The sequence below is a fragment of the Haliotis cracherodii genome, unplaced genomic scaffold, assembly GCF_022045235.1.
Source record: "Haliotis cracherodii isolate W230 unplaced genomic scaffold, xgHalCrac1.p SCAF_11, whole genome shotgun sequence".
NCBI lineage: Eukaryota > Metazoa > Mollusca > Gastropoda > Lepetellida > Haliotidae > Haliotis > Haliotis cracherodii.
In genome coordinates this window covers 1,068,700-1,085,351 of record NW_027266266.1, presented here as the reverse complement: position 1 = coordinate 1,085,351, position 16,652 = coordinate 1,068,700, and the positions used below count along the sequence as shown (strand labels likewise).

Here is a 16,652-nt window from a genome sequence, read left to right as displayed (position 1 = left end):
CACAACTACATCGTGAGGATGATCTCCACTGTTGATACGGTAACAGTGCGACCTGGAACAACTATAAAACAACACCTTGGGATTGTTGAACTGGCTTATTCAAATGTACTATCCATATACTATCCATTATAAACAAAGTCACATCCTATCTGTATCTGGTTGGTTGTTTTCCGCTGCACTCAGTGATATTCCAGCTATATGACAGCACTCTGTAAATAATCGAGTCTGGACCAGACAGTCCAGTTATTGATGTACTGAGCATCAATCTGCTGTATCTGTATCTGAACCTGAGTGTAGTGATGTTGGTGTGGCAGTCTTGGTCTTAAATCGTAGTACGTAGTAAAACGTAGCAGACCATGGACGTTTCAGACAGGTCTCACCAGATGACATATTTCTACTCCGACACTCAAAGTAAATGTGGGGTAAATGGCAGTCCTTGAAATCAATACTAGAATTAATGGAAGACTGGACTTTCACTTTGTGTGAGTTCATTAGAGTATGAACCTTACAGTGAGGGTCAAACTGGGAACTCACACAAAGTGAATATCAATTCGTACAATGTTTTTATATCCCTATTTTCTACCTCGAATGATGAAGTTCTAAACAAATTTTCTTTAGTACATGTGACTTCAAGTTTACACTGACAGCCATATAACAGCCATCTGTATCGCAGAATGAAGTAGTTCCTCAAAAGGAGAAGTGACATGAGCATGATGAGCGTATGTATGCTCACACTGTTCTACCACATCTCTTGTGGTTTGTTTACAACAAATGTCTTCAAGTAATATCATTAGATGCAAAAGGTCTGTTAAGAACTACCTCAGTAAGTCAGTCACAATGACAGTACAAGTCATTTACATTGACGTCAAAATGGCCGACAAAATGAACGTGACCGGAGGGATTTCTCCAATTGTTGATGAGCCTGGGGCAGTTACAAGTGTTAGTCATCACTGATCAATTGGCCAATCACTGAAAGGTGATTGTCAAGATACGTTAACTAAATATTAACGTAATTCACAGATTGCTGTAGACTGTATTCGTCTGCCTGGACACGCATCGAGTCGATACCACATTAGTGTGGATGTGCATTTCTTCATTTCCCTCGCTAGGATGGGTCGTAGGAAAGATATTTGTGAACTATCATGCATTCAAACACTCAAAAAACACTGCTAAAACTCTGGGTCCAAGACTATTTGGTCTAAATGATCAGAAACATCCCTTCTGTATGTATTTGTGCTTGGGAATTCTCAGGGCTACCCCAGGAGTGTGGAAACACTCTGTCAGTGTTTATGTCATTTCAAGAATATAGTTTCGTGAAAAACAATGAAGTCATATTGTGTCATTTATACGCTTATGAATGCCAGTTTTGCGATCATGTGACCGACCCTTCTTCCAATGGAAAAGCTGTATATTGTGTAAATTTCACATTAAAAAGTTATATAGAATATTAAAATTAATTAATACTAATAAGTATAGGCCAAATCAAGTAAAAGACAAGATCTAGAGGCAGTTCCTTGTTTGTTTCCCCTGTCATGATGAAGTAGACAGCAACTGCAGCAGTTCATTAACCCTGGTGAATGGGGAGCCATCATGTCTTGAGGCCACATCCTGTCCTATACAACAAAAAACGGTGGGGATGTTTTACATGAGCTGAGGACCAAGTCTTGTGATACCACACCAAACCAGAAATGGTTTTACACTGCAGAGAATCAGGAATCTAGAAACCACAATCCAGTGTCACCAGAGCCCCTTTGCATAAAGCCATCTTAGAACTACAACTATCATTAGTGGATGACGAAGTGTAGGAGCTACAACAGGATCAGGGCAAGGATGTACGTCAGGTATGCTGGTATGTTAGTCCCGCCTGCGAAGGTTGTAGCCAGCTGAGGTAGATGAGGTGAAGATCCTCTTGTCCCCGGTCAGCACGAGGCCAGTGACCGCTGGGATGACCGGGATGAAGCCTGATGCAAACACGGCCATGTCTGAGCCAGTCAGGGACAGCTTCTTGTTGTACAGTCCGCAGGCCAGGCAGCAGGCACTCAGCAGCAGGACCTGCAGAACAACATCAACCTTATACATAGGAACACACTAGGGCTGAATCAAACCGTATCCATTCATTAATTGAATCTGTTACTCGTGGCGACTAGAATCGAATATTTGTGAATATGCCATGTGCATTTACATACCCTGTACCTAATAACATCCATAAGAACATATATGCATAGACTTCTTTCAAAAACAACACTTTTATAATACTTAATTTGACAGTATTGTGGACACTGGTCATTGTCGCATTTTAGCCGATACTAGTGCCTGGATAAGTGCAGTATATAAATGTATATTAATAATGGATAAACCATGTCAAAGAATTTATGTTGTTATTGTTTCACTGAATATAATAAATGATACATCAACTGCTGACTTGTTATTGTATTCGTGAATTAATTTTTGTATTTGTTACCCTATATACGTGATACGAATCATATTTGCGTCTAAGTGTATTCGTTGCAGCCCTAGCACACACAAAACATATACACACTTCAGCCCAAAAATATGACACAGGTTTGTTTGTTTGTTGTTTAACGCCACACTCAGCAATATTAAAGTGAGTGAGTAAAGACACCATAACAGGCGATGTGACCCCTTTACCCTTATCGGACATATCATCATGAAATCATGTATATCATGTGTTACCTTTTTTCATGAAGGACACGATACACATACGACCGCTTAGCGTGAATAGAGATCTATGAAGTGTACTACTTCAAACTGATCAGGGTGTAACCATGGTAACCAGGGATGAGAATGAATATTTCTTTTCAATTATCTTTTCAATGGAGCGAGGTCCATAATTTGGGGATGTTTATAGGGGGTTCATTAGAATTTAACAAATGTGTGTTCACTAAAATTCGTGGATCCGCGGAAGATTATCATCCCTTGGTAACAGGGACATACTTACGGTGAGGCGACAGCACAGATAGCCCTTCCTCTCAGCGATGTTGCGGACACCGAGGGCGTAGACTCCCAACACAGCAGTGGATAGATTCGCTGCACCCTCAAGGGTCAGTATGTGCTCGTGGAGGAGGTCGAAGCGTCCGGACTGGACAATGAGATCATACGTTAATGAGGTCATGTTAACCTACATCTCTTTACTCTATATAACAATATGAAGGCTCCTGCTCAAATTATATGTAGTTGTTTGTTTCTGTCAAAGGTAAATATTTTTGGAGACTACATGTGTCTACAACTCAAACTTTACCCTCAAACTTGATCCTCTTTCACCTTTCAAAACAAATATTTATTTGTTTACAAGTATGATCCATGACACTCTTTGTGCCACTGCAACCGAGTGAAAGGGATTTTGTGAATAACAAAAGTACTTATTGTTATTATAATTGTACTCACCAATAAACTGCCAGCGAAGCGTGCAAACAGAAGGTCAAAGGAGCCATACAGGGCTGCAATGACGATGTCGATCTTGATGTACAGGTTGATGGCGGAGATGCGGCCACGTCGTGGGGGAGTGATGCCGCTCCGATACAGAGCAAACGCCGCCAGACAGAACCAAAGCACAGATGATGACAGTCGGACGGAAACATGCTGCAACAAAAGATGGCTTAGCCAGTGTGGTTATGTTGTCAGTGTGGTTGTGCTGCCAGTGTGGTTGTGTAGACAGTGTGGTTATGTTGTCAGTGTGGTTGTGCTGCCAGTGTGGTTGTGTAAACTGTGTGGTTATGTTGTCAGTGTGGTTGTGCTGTCAGTGTGGTTGTGTAAACTGTGTGGTTATGTTGTCAGTGTGGTTGTGCTGTCAGTGTGGTTGTGTAGACAGTATAGTTGTGTAGACAGTGCGGTTGTGTAGTCTGTGTGGTTGTGTAGACAGTATAGTTGTGTAGACAGTGTGGTTGTGTAGACAGTATAGTTGTGTAGACAGTGCGGTTGTGTAGTCAGTGTGGTTGTGTAGTCAGTATGGTTGTGTAGACAGTGTGGTTGTGTAGTCAGTGTGGTTGTGTAGACAGTATAGTTGTGTAGACAGTGTGGTTGTGTAGACAGTGCGGTTGTGTAGTCAGTGTGGTTGTGTAGACAGTGCGGTTGTGTAGTCAGTGCGGTTGTGTAGACAGTGTGGTTGTGCTGTCAGTGTGGTTGTGTAGTCAGTGTGGTTGTGTTGTCAGTGTGGTTGTGTAGACAGTGTGGTTGTGTAGTCAGTATGGTTGTGTAGACAGTGTGGTTGTGTAGTCAGTGTGGTTGTGTAGACAGTATAGTTGTGTAGACAGTGTGGTTGTGTAGACAGTGCGGTTGTGTAGTCAGTGTGGTTGTGTAGACAGTGCGGTTGTGTAGTCAGTGCGGTTGTGTAGACAGTGTGGTTGTGCTGTCAGTGTGGTTGTGTAGTCAGTGTGGTTGTGTTGTCAGTGTGGTTGTGTAGACAGTGTGGTTGTGTAGACAGTATAGTTGTGTAGTAAGTGTGGTTGTGCTGTCAGTGTGGTTGTGTAGTCAGTGTGGTTGTGTTGTCAGTGTGGTTGTGTAGACAGTGTGGTTGTGTAGACAGTATAGTTGTGTAGTAAGTGTGGTTGTGTAGACAGTGCGGTTGTGTAGACAGTGTGGTTGTGCTGTCAGTGTGGTTGTGTAGTCAGTGTGGTTGTGTTGTCAGTGTGGTTGTGTAGACAGTGTGGTTGTGTAGTCAGTATGGTTGTGTAGACAGTGTGGTTGTGTAGTCAGTGTGGTTGTGTAGACAGTATAGTTGTGTAGACAGTGTGGTTGTGTAGACAGTGCGGTTGTGTAGTCAGTGTGGTTGTGTAAACAGTGCGGTTGTGTAGTCAGTGCGGTTGTGTAGACAGTGTGGTTGTGCTGTCAGTGTGGTTGTGTAGTCAGTGTGGTTGTGTTGTCAGTGTGGTGTAGTCAGTGTGGTTGTGTTGTCAGTGTGGTTGTGTAGACAGTGTGGTTGTGTAGTCAGTGTGGTTGTGTAGACAGTGTGGTTGTGTAGTCAGGGTGGTTGTGTAGACAGTGTGGTTGTGTAGACAGTGTGGTTGTGTAGTCAGTGTGGTTGTGTAGTCACTGGGTATTCACTGGGTAAAGTATGAGTTAAAAACGTGTTGAGAAAAACGAGTAAGCAGTAAATGGATTGTATATTTTTCTGAGATTCTGATAAAATCACTCTACCCAACAGCCACCCATATCCAACACTTCCCTAGTGCATATGTACTTACTGTGTCCTTGAAGATCTTGGGGTGTCTCCACTGGTTGAGGGCCATGATGAACGTACACAGACCGATTGTCTGAAAACGAGAAGTGTCCAGAATCAACAACATGATCACAATCACAACAACACAAACAGTGTTCAATAGTATATATACGCTCCTGGGATCCTTGATACACACTGAACACTAGAGGACGCACTGACTGTGTTTCAAATTACAGGGGGCTCCCAAGGAACTACAGTTTTGGAATCTAGGGACCCCGTAAACACTGAATATGAAGGTGAAAACAATGACCCTTTGACCATCTGGTGACTTTCATGCTTAACTTTACAATCACTGTCAATTCTTGGATCTAGGTTTAAAAACATGACAGATATTTGTTTTCTTTGTTTAACGCTGCACTCAGCAATAGTCCCGCTATATGACCAATTTGGACCAGAAAAACCAGTGATTGACATCATGAGCATTGATCCACGCATTTAGGATATGATGACATGCATCAATCAAGTCATGGAGTCTGACCACCCGATTACGTTAGTCGCATCTTACGACAAGCATACACGTTTTTTTACGGCAAGCACAGCTTGCTGAAGACCTATTCTACCCTGGATCTTCACGGGTCCACATAGATGTTGTGGTATGATCATAAAGTATATGATTATGTGATAAGTAAAACCATCAAACAAACAACCGTAAATAACATGAAAATTGAGCTACTCACGAGAGTACGGGTGGCAAGAAGGCCTTGTGCTGCATCGTCGTCTTTGGCAGAGCGGGCAAAGAATAAGTAGAACAAAGCTGGCATGACACCGGCGCACATGAAAGTTTGAAACAGGAGGACGTGAAGGCCATTATAGGCCACAGTTGACTGAAACAGACACATTCATGGTGACAGTGCATATATTAACAGATATATCAATGATGACATTTACACATGCAGGTGAATTTGCATGGTGAAAGGCCATAGTAGTGAGTGAGTTTGGCTTTAGCAATAGCACGGCTTGGGGCACCCGAAATAGGCTTCACACATTGTACCCACGTGACGTCATGAATCGACAAGGGTCCTCGACATGACGAGGGAAAGCTTTAACCAAAAGGCTACCCCACTATCATTGTAAGCATCATCCAATCAAATGCGAGGATCCAATGGCATTCCCCTCGCTGTCAACAAGGTCCTCCAACGTTGGACCGAAGTCCAGTTTTTTGTCGCTGGCACTAATTGGTATCTGGTGATTTCGCAGAATATTAGAACAGCGCTGGATAGATGACTGAGGGTGAGACTGTTGTTTCCCTTCAACAGACACATTTGTGGTGACAATTCAGACGTGGATACACATTACAGAAGAAATAATCTCTGCAAAAGTCCTATCATTCAGACACTGAGAAATATGAGTTGTTTTGCATGCTGTGTTCAACAATACCTGGCTACCCAGTCTCAGTATACTAAACCACAACAGTACTAATCATTCTAAGCAACTGAGATGACTTTTCAATTTATAATGCTGATGAATGTATGGGTGCAATTACACAATCTGTCCCCACCCAATAGCATCATAAACATGATAAAAACTAGGTATATCTCAAGTTGAAGGGGTACTGATCTAACGCAATTCCCCGGACTGGTTGTTGCCTTTGTTATTGTTTTTTTTCCCGTGAGTACCCGGATGATACGCAATGCTACTGAGGGTGACCAGAGACTGGGCTACCGTCTGCAAGGACAGCTAAATAAACTTGGAGGCTGGAGGCAATATTTGTTTTTACGCATTTTTGCATAAACACTGATTGGTTAACTGTGATCTATAAAGATTTCGACAAAGGGCGCATGTTAATTAATTTCTTCAGCCTAAACAAACAGACAAAAAGAACAGCAGAGCTCATCGGATGTCGTCATTTGGAAATACCCAAGATGGTTATAGTTTAATACTAAAAAAAAGTATCCATGCAGTGAAAGCATTTTCGGATTTCGGCTTGCGTCGATAATACGATTACTACTCCCTTGTTGTCATTCACGTTTTCTCGTATAACCCTACACTTGTGTATTTGTCGTCATTCACTTGATGCTCAGTTAATGAATTTATTACAGGTACAATTAGTGGTAGCACCACTTAGATTACCTGACAAAGGTGCCCATTTGGCATTTATTGTGTCTTGGGTAATTATTCAATCTAAATCCAGGTTTGAAGTGAGGTGAAATGTGTGTTATGTAATATGCACGTGGCAGCCCAGCAAGAGATGAATGATCAGTTGATTTCCTTTTTTTTTTGTCATCAAAGGATTAACAGAAAATACGTTGATTGATTAATCACTGTTATCTTGCACAGTGGATATGTCAAGAGTGAGTGTTTACATGTCTAGGTTTACTAAAACAAAGGGAATACACTCATATCATGGCGTGAAGTGCCGATGTAAAAACAACATACTTTGTTTAAAGGGTTAACTGATAGTACGCTGATTGGTTGATCATTGTTATCTATCACTAGGAACCGTGGACGTTATGAAAATAGTTGTCACGTGGGCTTTCTCAGCCGACCATTGAGACTTGACACCTATGTAAAAACACCTGAAACAATCCAAGTATATATCTTTTAAAATATTTGATTGTTACTGAGACACGTGATCTCGAATAAGTTTCTTTGTACAGCTGCAGACGAGTGGGATATTGTTCCTTTGTGTGGAAATTCACGGATACATTCCTCGAACAAGGAAGCTGCCTAATATTTATACACATAAATTTGGTAGGTTGTAATTATGATATTTGCAGTTTGTTTTCCTTCATTTGAACCGATTTGTCTTGGTTGGGAAATTCTTCAATGTGCGATAGACGTTGTTTTTACAGGTCTTTTCCTATGTAAGCGTGTATATATTACCTTCAATTTGTAAAATGTGATTATCTCAGGCAATTTATAAAATGTTTAAATATTTCAATCATTTTGACTAAAAAATCTGTCCAGATTGATTAAGACGATCAAAAGGGCCTACAAATATCACAACAGATTACTATGTAGGATTAGAGGCCAAACAACATAGAAATGTACTTTTCAACGTAACATTTTCAGTCTCTTGGTGATGACATTAAATATCAAAATGTTTGGAATTCGTTATCATAATAATACAGATTGAAATGTTTTTCAGTCACTTTGTAAAATAACTGAATATTTAGACGTTTAATAAATTTGCTACACATTTGACAGTAAAACAATATACACACTATAAAAAAAGCAATGCTCAGGTGAAATATTTACTTTGTTTTGCAAGTCAAAATAGTGTAAACGAAAATCGCAAAATTACCAAGCAAGTGAATTATCAAAACTTCATAACGATTACCGATGCTACCCACAAAGATACCTACATTTCCTTATTATCTCGAAAACTGTATTTCATTTTGTTGATCAATGAGACCATACGCCCTTATTACTACCCATAAAAGTGACTAATGCGCTTACGAATGGCGCAGCAGAGGTCGCGAACTAGTCTAGATTTTTGCGATACATCCGGGTACTCACTGGGAAAAAACAATAACAAAGGCAACAACCAGTCCCAGGGAATTGCGTTAGATCAGTGCCCCTTTAATTACATATACATAATTACATATTATGTACATACATTTACAATCCCTAAGGTTAATTTTGGTAGAGTTAGGTTAGGTTACCCACAACTCTATCTTTAGCCCTTGGATCCTTGAATGAAAATAGTGCCAAACATATTCTCCAATGTATGTAATGATGTCACGAGGACATCAGTGATATTGATTGAGATCTACGTACATGTAATGAAAAAACGGGGAAATGACAGCTGAATTTTGGAATAATATTACTATGGGCTTGAACAGTAGAGGCTAATCTCATCTTTATAATCGTGATAATCAAATTGACATGTATCTTATAGGCCTACGTTTTATTGCACAGCCTGGGATTGGCCAGGAGAGTGTTTTCGTTTCAACTTTCACTCTGATTAAATATGGAATAGGCCTACGATGCACTGGTCTGCGCCTTTTATTCAGAAGAATTCCACAAATAGCTAATAGACTTTACAGGTGATTGATTATCAAACTTTATCGGGTGACGCCTGACTGAACAAAATACTCACCTCAGATTCGTACGTCAATGGTGAAAATCCCCAGATTGCCAGTACTCCACTAGTTACAGTGAGAACTGCGTCGACAAGAATAAATGTTTTCGCCTTCTGGGTTGCCAAAACTATGACAATGACAATCAGGGCGGCTAAACGAACATAGTCGTATATTGACATAGACATCGTGATTGTTAATGAAGCTGATTGTTTTTAAAAAAAAGCGTATGATGATACGACAAACGTAAACAATGGCAAGTCGTTTGAATGCAAGCGGGAAGTTACAGCGCCCTCTCTGTAAACAAGGGGAGCTAACTTGTATCAAGAAAAAAAACAACCACTAGGAATAAATAATTGTTTGGGGGAAACTGTTTTTTCTGTCATTCGGCTGCTCATTTCAAATAGATTTAAACATATTTCTACATCTACACAATCTGTCTTATTTAATTACACGTTTGCAAAAGCTTTGAGCAATATGATGTTTCTTGGTTTGAAGATAAGTTATTTTAACTGGAGTTTAGTGCAGATGCTAGAACCTGCATTAGCAGTTTAAAATATTGCTTGTAAAATATCAGTCACGATATTTTTTACTATTTCTTTGAACATACCACCATCCCATTTCACTTGGTTCCGAGTTGACATGACAGATGCTTTTGATATTGCGTCATATGTTTTATTAGGGTGTTTCATTTGAAGGAGACACATTCGCCGATTAGACTGGATTAACACATTGTTCTAAACGTCTACCTGTTTTGATAATCAGTTATTTAAAAACAGTTAGTGACATGCTAGCTTGGTTTAATATTGTTATCAGGATATTGTCATTATACCTGCCGTCATACAGTTGGAATACTGCCGAGTACGACGCCAAACAACAAACAAACATACCATTTTATGAGGAATCTTGCATGTACGTGCGGCCGTGAAAAAAACAGCTCTTAAAATCCTCATCCACCCCAACCAGACTATACATGTTTGTTGGAGTGTTTGTTTGTTGTGTAACACCGCACTCAGCTGAATGACGACGGCCTGTAAATAATATATTTGGACCATACAATCTAGTGATTGACATCATGAGCATCGATCTACACAGTTAGGATACGATGACATGCAACAACCAAGTCAGAGAACCTGGCCATCCGATCCCGTTAGTCACCTATTACAACAAGAAGGGTTGCTGAAGACCAGATCTTAATCGGATTTTCACAGTTTTTATAAAAGAGGAAACATTTGTTTATAAACTAAAGTCACGTGGTCTTGTCGTAAAAGGCGACTATGCTTGTCGTAAAAGGCGACTAACTGGATCGGGTTGTCAGGCTCGCTGACTTGGTTGGTGCATGACATCGATCCCAATTGCCTGGATCGATGCTCATGATATCAATCGCTGAATTGTCTTGTCCAGACTCGATTATTTACAGACCGCCGTCATATAGCTGGAATATTGCTGAGTGCGGCGTAAAACAACAAACCAACAAACCAACCAACCAACCATCGGTGTACGATGACAGACAAGTCCTCGAGTCTGACCTACCAATGCACATAGTCCTCGGGTCTGACCACCCAATCCCCAGAGTCCTCGAGTCTGACCACCCAATTCACTGAGTCTCCTCTCCCGAGTAAAAAGATTGCTCAGATCCATTCTTACCCGGAACCTCCAGCGATGAGTTTGAATGAACAGAGGAATATACAGCTGGAATATTGCTGAGTGTGTTAAACAACAAACAAACAAACAAAAACATTAAAATTCGGAGCAGACCGAACCAACCATGTGTTCAGCAGGCCGGGCGCCCGCCACCCTGAACACACCCATGTAGGTGGTGGGGTTGTTAAAATAGTTCATAAACAGAGATTTAGGCATAACATGTTGGTCATCCTGAAGCAGCTTGAAACATGGCAGTTAAGCCTACACCAGAACCATTCTGAGCATGTCCGACCTAACAACGTGAAGATATATAAATACGAGATCTCACGTTTTCACTTCGAATGCAAATGTTATAATTTGCGAGGTGATGCGCCTATATAATTTCAGGATACCCCAAACTTCAACGTGGTATTCAGACTTATACATCATCATTCTACTTTTTTTACTTCAAAACCCAGCAACCAAATGCTGTGTTTCAATGTTGAAATATTTGATTCACCTGAGGTTGATACGTTGAAACATTGTCTCAACATTATTTCAACATCGGCCTTTCGATATTTGAAGAAATGCTGAAATTTGACATTGTTTTCAACATTTTTTTTAACATTGTTTCAACATTCATCTAATTTGGCATATCGATATTGATAAAATGTTGTTTAAACACTGAAAAGTAAAGTAAAATTCATCGCTGAAACAGCTCCCTCTGGCGGTCAATCATTGGAAGAAGGTGAGGCTGAACAATTTGATTCATGTAGCGATTTGCTGTTGGTTCCTGACAGTCTGGTCCGAAATCCTCCTCAAACCAGGGATGCGTCCTGCAGCCTCCGTAGATGTGGCATCGCGATGACGTACGTGGTACAGTCGAATGTGCAGGGGTGGTAACTCTTGGTCGACCGGTTCTCGGACGGTCTGCAGTGGAAATGAAATTTCATTCGGTTGAACAGAGTGAGTTAGACTGAAATTGATTTCTCTTGAAGGTAAAGCCAGATATAAAGGGAGGCTATTCACGGTAGAGGGCGCAACCGTGAGGGGTATATATAGGAACTGTAAAACCCGGGAAGTTCAATCTCTCCTGTGGTGTCGCCGTCACAGTGCGGTCTGTTTATTTTTATGTCCCGTGCGTTATGGTTATGAACATTGTCTGTTGTCAGGTGTTGGCAGTCTTGCTGCAAGACAAATGTCGTCACAGTGACGAGTATGGTTCTGAACCACAAAGCATGGATGGTACCTGGTACATGCATGTATCTTACAGTAAGATGTTACAGTGTCGGTGACTGGCGTGGTTCTGAAATCATATGGATCAAGGCTTGTGGCGCTACTGGTGTTCGTAAAAAAAAGAAAAAGAAAAAAAGAGGAAATTTTAATGCAGAGTAAATGCCTCGGCGTGTGCCAAGTGGAAGCCACATTGTGTGTTTGTTGTTTATATCTGTCAGCGCTGAGTCTCGGCATTTTCGAATTTGAAAAATGTTGACAGTTGAATGACAAATTATTGGCTTATGCTTGCCTTTTTATAACCACTACCACGAGTTACGAATGCCATAACTTGCACGTGCATTTTGCTTTCTGTTTTTTCCATGACATTTTTGAACAAGTGTGAAAACAATGCCGTTTAAGACATTGCAAATCAACAATGGATGCTTTTTGACGCACCGTTTTTCGAATATCAGGCTACCAACATTTTCCAATAACATATATCCAATCCATACACCGGATTGTTTGTGTAGCCAGGTTCAATGAACTACATGCTACCCGAATGTATATTCCGTGTGTTCACAGCTAACATTAGATACACGACATTCAAAGACCCGAGGGATGTGCCAAAAGACTAATGTGCCCAACAATGTGTGCCAAAGACTATATGCCTATAGGATGGTGTTAAAAGATTTTGTCTCTTGTTATAACTGTACCATGGATTGCATTTACTTCATGCAGGGACACCTTGGCTTAAAGCTTTACATTGAATTAAGGTGTTAATCAAGGGTTGTAATATCTTTTCAAGCCGTATTAATAATGTAGAAACCTTGTCGTCTGTTCAGACAATCACTTGCCTTGTGTCGTGTCAGGAAATACTCCGGTCTGGCTGGCTTTACCGGGACGGAGAGTGACGAAATCTCGTGATATCGCGAAAATTGAAACTATACCAAGGGCTGGTAACTCTACATGGCGGATGGAGATAAGTTAAACCCTGCGGGTACCTGGGAGACCACGAATGTCATCGGACTCTCTCAAAATGCAGCATTTCACCCTAATTAAACCATGTAAACCACGGGTCTCCAGTGGAGAAATTGGCATGCCCCCAACACGAGATACACCCGAGGCCTCAGTCAACGCCTTCTACTGTCTAAGAAGGTGCAACTCAGACGAGGAGCAAAGTCTGGGGGGTCCATTTGAACCGATGATATACTTCCTAGAACTGCGTGTATCACTAATATCTGATGATGAGCCAACGTCGCTATTTCAACTCTCAAATCGAACCAAAAATCAATGTCATTTCAATGTTTCAATATTGTTTCAACATGGATTCAACGTTGTTGTGCTCGCATAGAATGCACACGGGTGGGTTTCTCTGAAAATTATGGCGGACCAAAATGAATTACATATCACAGTTGAGGGTTGTTAATAACATCACCTTCGCCAGATAAACCGCCTACAAGCAGTACAACATGCCAGTTATACACCACGGCTGTATGTAGTCAGATATGTCCCAGTTATACACCACAGCTGTATGTAGTCAGATAATATCCCAGTTATACACCACGGCTGTATGTAGTCAGATAATATCCCAGTTATACACCACGGCTGTATGTAGTCAGATAATATCCCAGTTATACACCACGGCTGTATGTAGTTAGATAATATCCCAGTTATACACCACGGCTGTTTGTAGTCAGATAATATCCCAGTTATACACCGCGGCTGTATGTAGTTAGATAATATCCCAGTTATACACCACGGCTGTTTGTAGTCAGATAATATCCTAGTTATACACCACGGCTGTATGTAGTCAGATAATGTCCTAGTTATACACCACGGCTGTATGTAGTCAGATAATGTCCCATTTATACACCACGGCTGTATGTAGTCAGATAATATCCCAGTTATACACCACGGCTGTATGTAGTCAGATAATATCCCAGTTATACACCACGGCTGTATGTAGTCAGATAATATCCCAGTTATACACCACGGCTGTATGTAGTCAGATAATGTCCCATTTATACACCACGGCTGTATGTAGTCAGATAATGTCCCAGTTATACACCACGGCTGTTTGTAGTCAGATAATATCCCAGTTATACACCACGGCTGTTTGTAGTTAGATAATATCCCAGTTATACACCACGGCTGTATGTAGTCAGATAATATCCCAGTTATACACCACGGCTGTATGCAGTCAGATAATGTCCCATTTATACACCACGGCTGTATGTAGTCAGATAATGTCCCAGTTATACACCACGGCTGTTTGTAGTCAGATAATATCCCAGTTATACACCACGGCTGTTTGTAGTCAGATAATATCTGATAGTTATACACCACGGCTGTATGTAGTCAGATAATATCCCAGTAATTCACCACGGCTGTATTTAGTCAGAGTGAGTGAGTGAGTTAAATTTTAAGTCACATCGGCAATATTTCAGCCATATCGTGACTATCAATAGTTAAACATAATACATATATTTAAAAAAAACCTGTCAACGAAGGACAGTAAAATCACTAGACTTATCACAGAAAAAGATATAAAACTAGTACGTAATTTTAAAAGAGAATAGCATAATACATGACGATACAATATAAAAATGGGCTACAGATCGTCAGCAGCTGAAGGTAGATCACCATGCTAGGGTCCATGGGGACTTACAGTACTTTTGCTACCTGCATGGACCCCAGCCGGATTTACATCATCCCTTCAGCTGTTGGCGATTATGGGCAAGTTTTAGCCAAAGTTAAACGAACATATATACTACGAATAAAAACGTGGCTGAAATAAATATACTTTGAAAGACGTGGTCTTACATACCCTCTCAGGGGGACAATATTTTTACACTACTTCAACCCCCTTCGAGGATATAGCCACTAACAATCTCAGTTACTGATTTATTTTACCAATTTTAAAAGTGAATTTATTTATTATTCTAAACATGATGATCAAAATTTATGAATCAATTCGATTTCTTTTAAAAAACCAAGATTAAAATGAGAACTTACCTGTGTAAAAAGGTCCTTCATAGTTGAAACTTTGAAATACTTATCCCTTGTGATGGAAAAATCAACACAGTCAAGCAGGACATGCTTGACCGTGATTCTTTCATCACAAGGGATGCAGAATGGAGGATCCTCACCACTTAAAATATATTCATGAGTATACCGTGAATGGCCAATGCGACATCGTCTTAAAATGACCTCTTCAAATCTGGACTGACAACCCAAGTAAGTATAACCGATATTTGCTTTTATTGCATGTAATTTATTTATACCCCCTTGGGTGTCCCACTTCTTCTGCATTAGATCTCTGATGAAACATCTAATGACAGGTTTAAAATCACTGTATGGTATAAGAAGTGGTGTCACAGATTTGTTGAGTGCTGCTTTTGAAGCAGCATCAGCCATTGTATTACCAACAATTCCAACATGGCTGGGTAACCAACAAAAGACGATGTCATATTGGCCAGTCGCAAGATCATTATGAAGTTCTATGATGTCGAGTAAAATTGGATGCTGACACGAATTATTTTTAATAGCCTGAAGACAGGATAAGGAGTCTGAAAAAATAATGAAGTCTTTATATTTAGATTGGTTATTTATATATTCAGCAGTTAATATGGCTTTTGACTCAGCTGTAAAAAATGAAGATTCATCCGGTAATCTAGTTGATATAGTTCTGGATCCAATGACGGTGGCGCTGGCAACAGCATCACCGTCCTTGGATCCATCAGTAAAAATAGATTTATAAGTATCATATTCACACCGTAACTGATTGTATTCTTGTTGATATTGTGATTGATTAGTGTCAGACTTTTTTAGTTTAGTTAAGGTAATATCCACCCGTGGCTTTACCAATTGCCAAAGAGGAGACGAAAGCAGGCGGAAAGGAGATATAATTTCAAGTTTAATATCGGCAGCAGAAATTAAAGGTTTTATTCCTATTCCGAAAGGCGGAATAAGAGAGGACTTCTTACCGTACAGATCCTCATAAAGAGGATTAAATACACAATTGTATGCAGGGTTAGACTGATTAGAATATAATTTTGTGATGTACTGTAGAGATAGTTTGATACGGCGTTGTTTCAGGGATAGCTCATCGGCCTCAACATATAGACTGTCAATCGGAGAAGTTCTGAAAGATCCAAGGCAAAGCCTCAGACCCTGGTGATGTATGGGATCAAGTAATTTCAGGTTACTTTTACAAGCTCCACCATAGATGATGGAGCCATAATCGAGCTTAGAACGGACAAGTGATCTATATAAGTGAAGAAGGGTCGTTTGATCTCCTCCCCACTTGGAATTAGAAATGACCTTCAATAAATCTAGTCCCTTCAGACATTTAGCTTTCAAATACTTAATATGCGGTAAGAAAGTAAGGTGATGATAAAAAAAATATTCCTAAAAATTTAGCTTCTTTTACAACTTTAGTTGAAATGAATACAATTAGTTTTAGATTTAGAAAACTTGAATCCGTTCTGCTCAGCCCAAACATCGATTTTATTATTGTCTCTCGATCGTGTGCATATTTTTACCTCGACATGATA

At 40.3% G+C, this 16,652-nt stretch overlaps 1 protein-coding gene across 1 annotated transcript; it reads right to left on the bottom strand.

Annotated features, from left to right (window-relative positions):
* Positions 1-850: 850 nt before the first annotated feature.
* On the bottom strand, positions 851-9,536 carry LOC139456076 (uncharacterized). The gene is made up of 6 exons (XM_071237584.1): positions 9,279-9,536; positions 5,914-6,060; positions 5,202-5,270; positions 3,406-3,600; positions 2,960-3,100; positions 851-2,052 (listed from the first exon to the last, which is right to left on the bottom strand). The coding sequence occupies exons 1-6, from the start codon at positions 9,444-9,446 to the stop codon at positions 1,855-1,857; spliced, it is 918 nt and encodes a 305-aa protein (XP_071093685.1). The 5' UTR covers positions 9,447-9,536; the 3' UTR covers positions 851-1,854.
* Between the last annotated feature and the right edge of the window lie 7,116 nt (positions 9,537-16,652).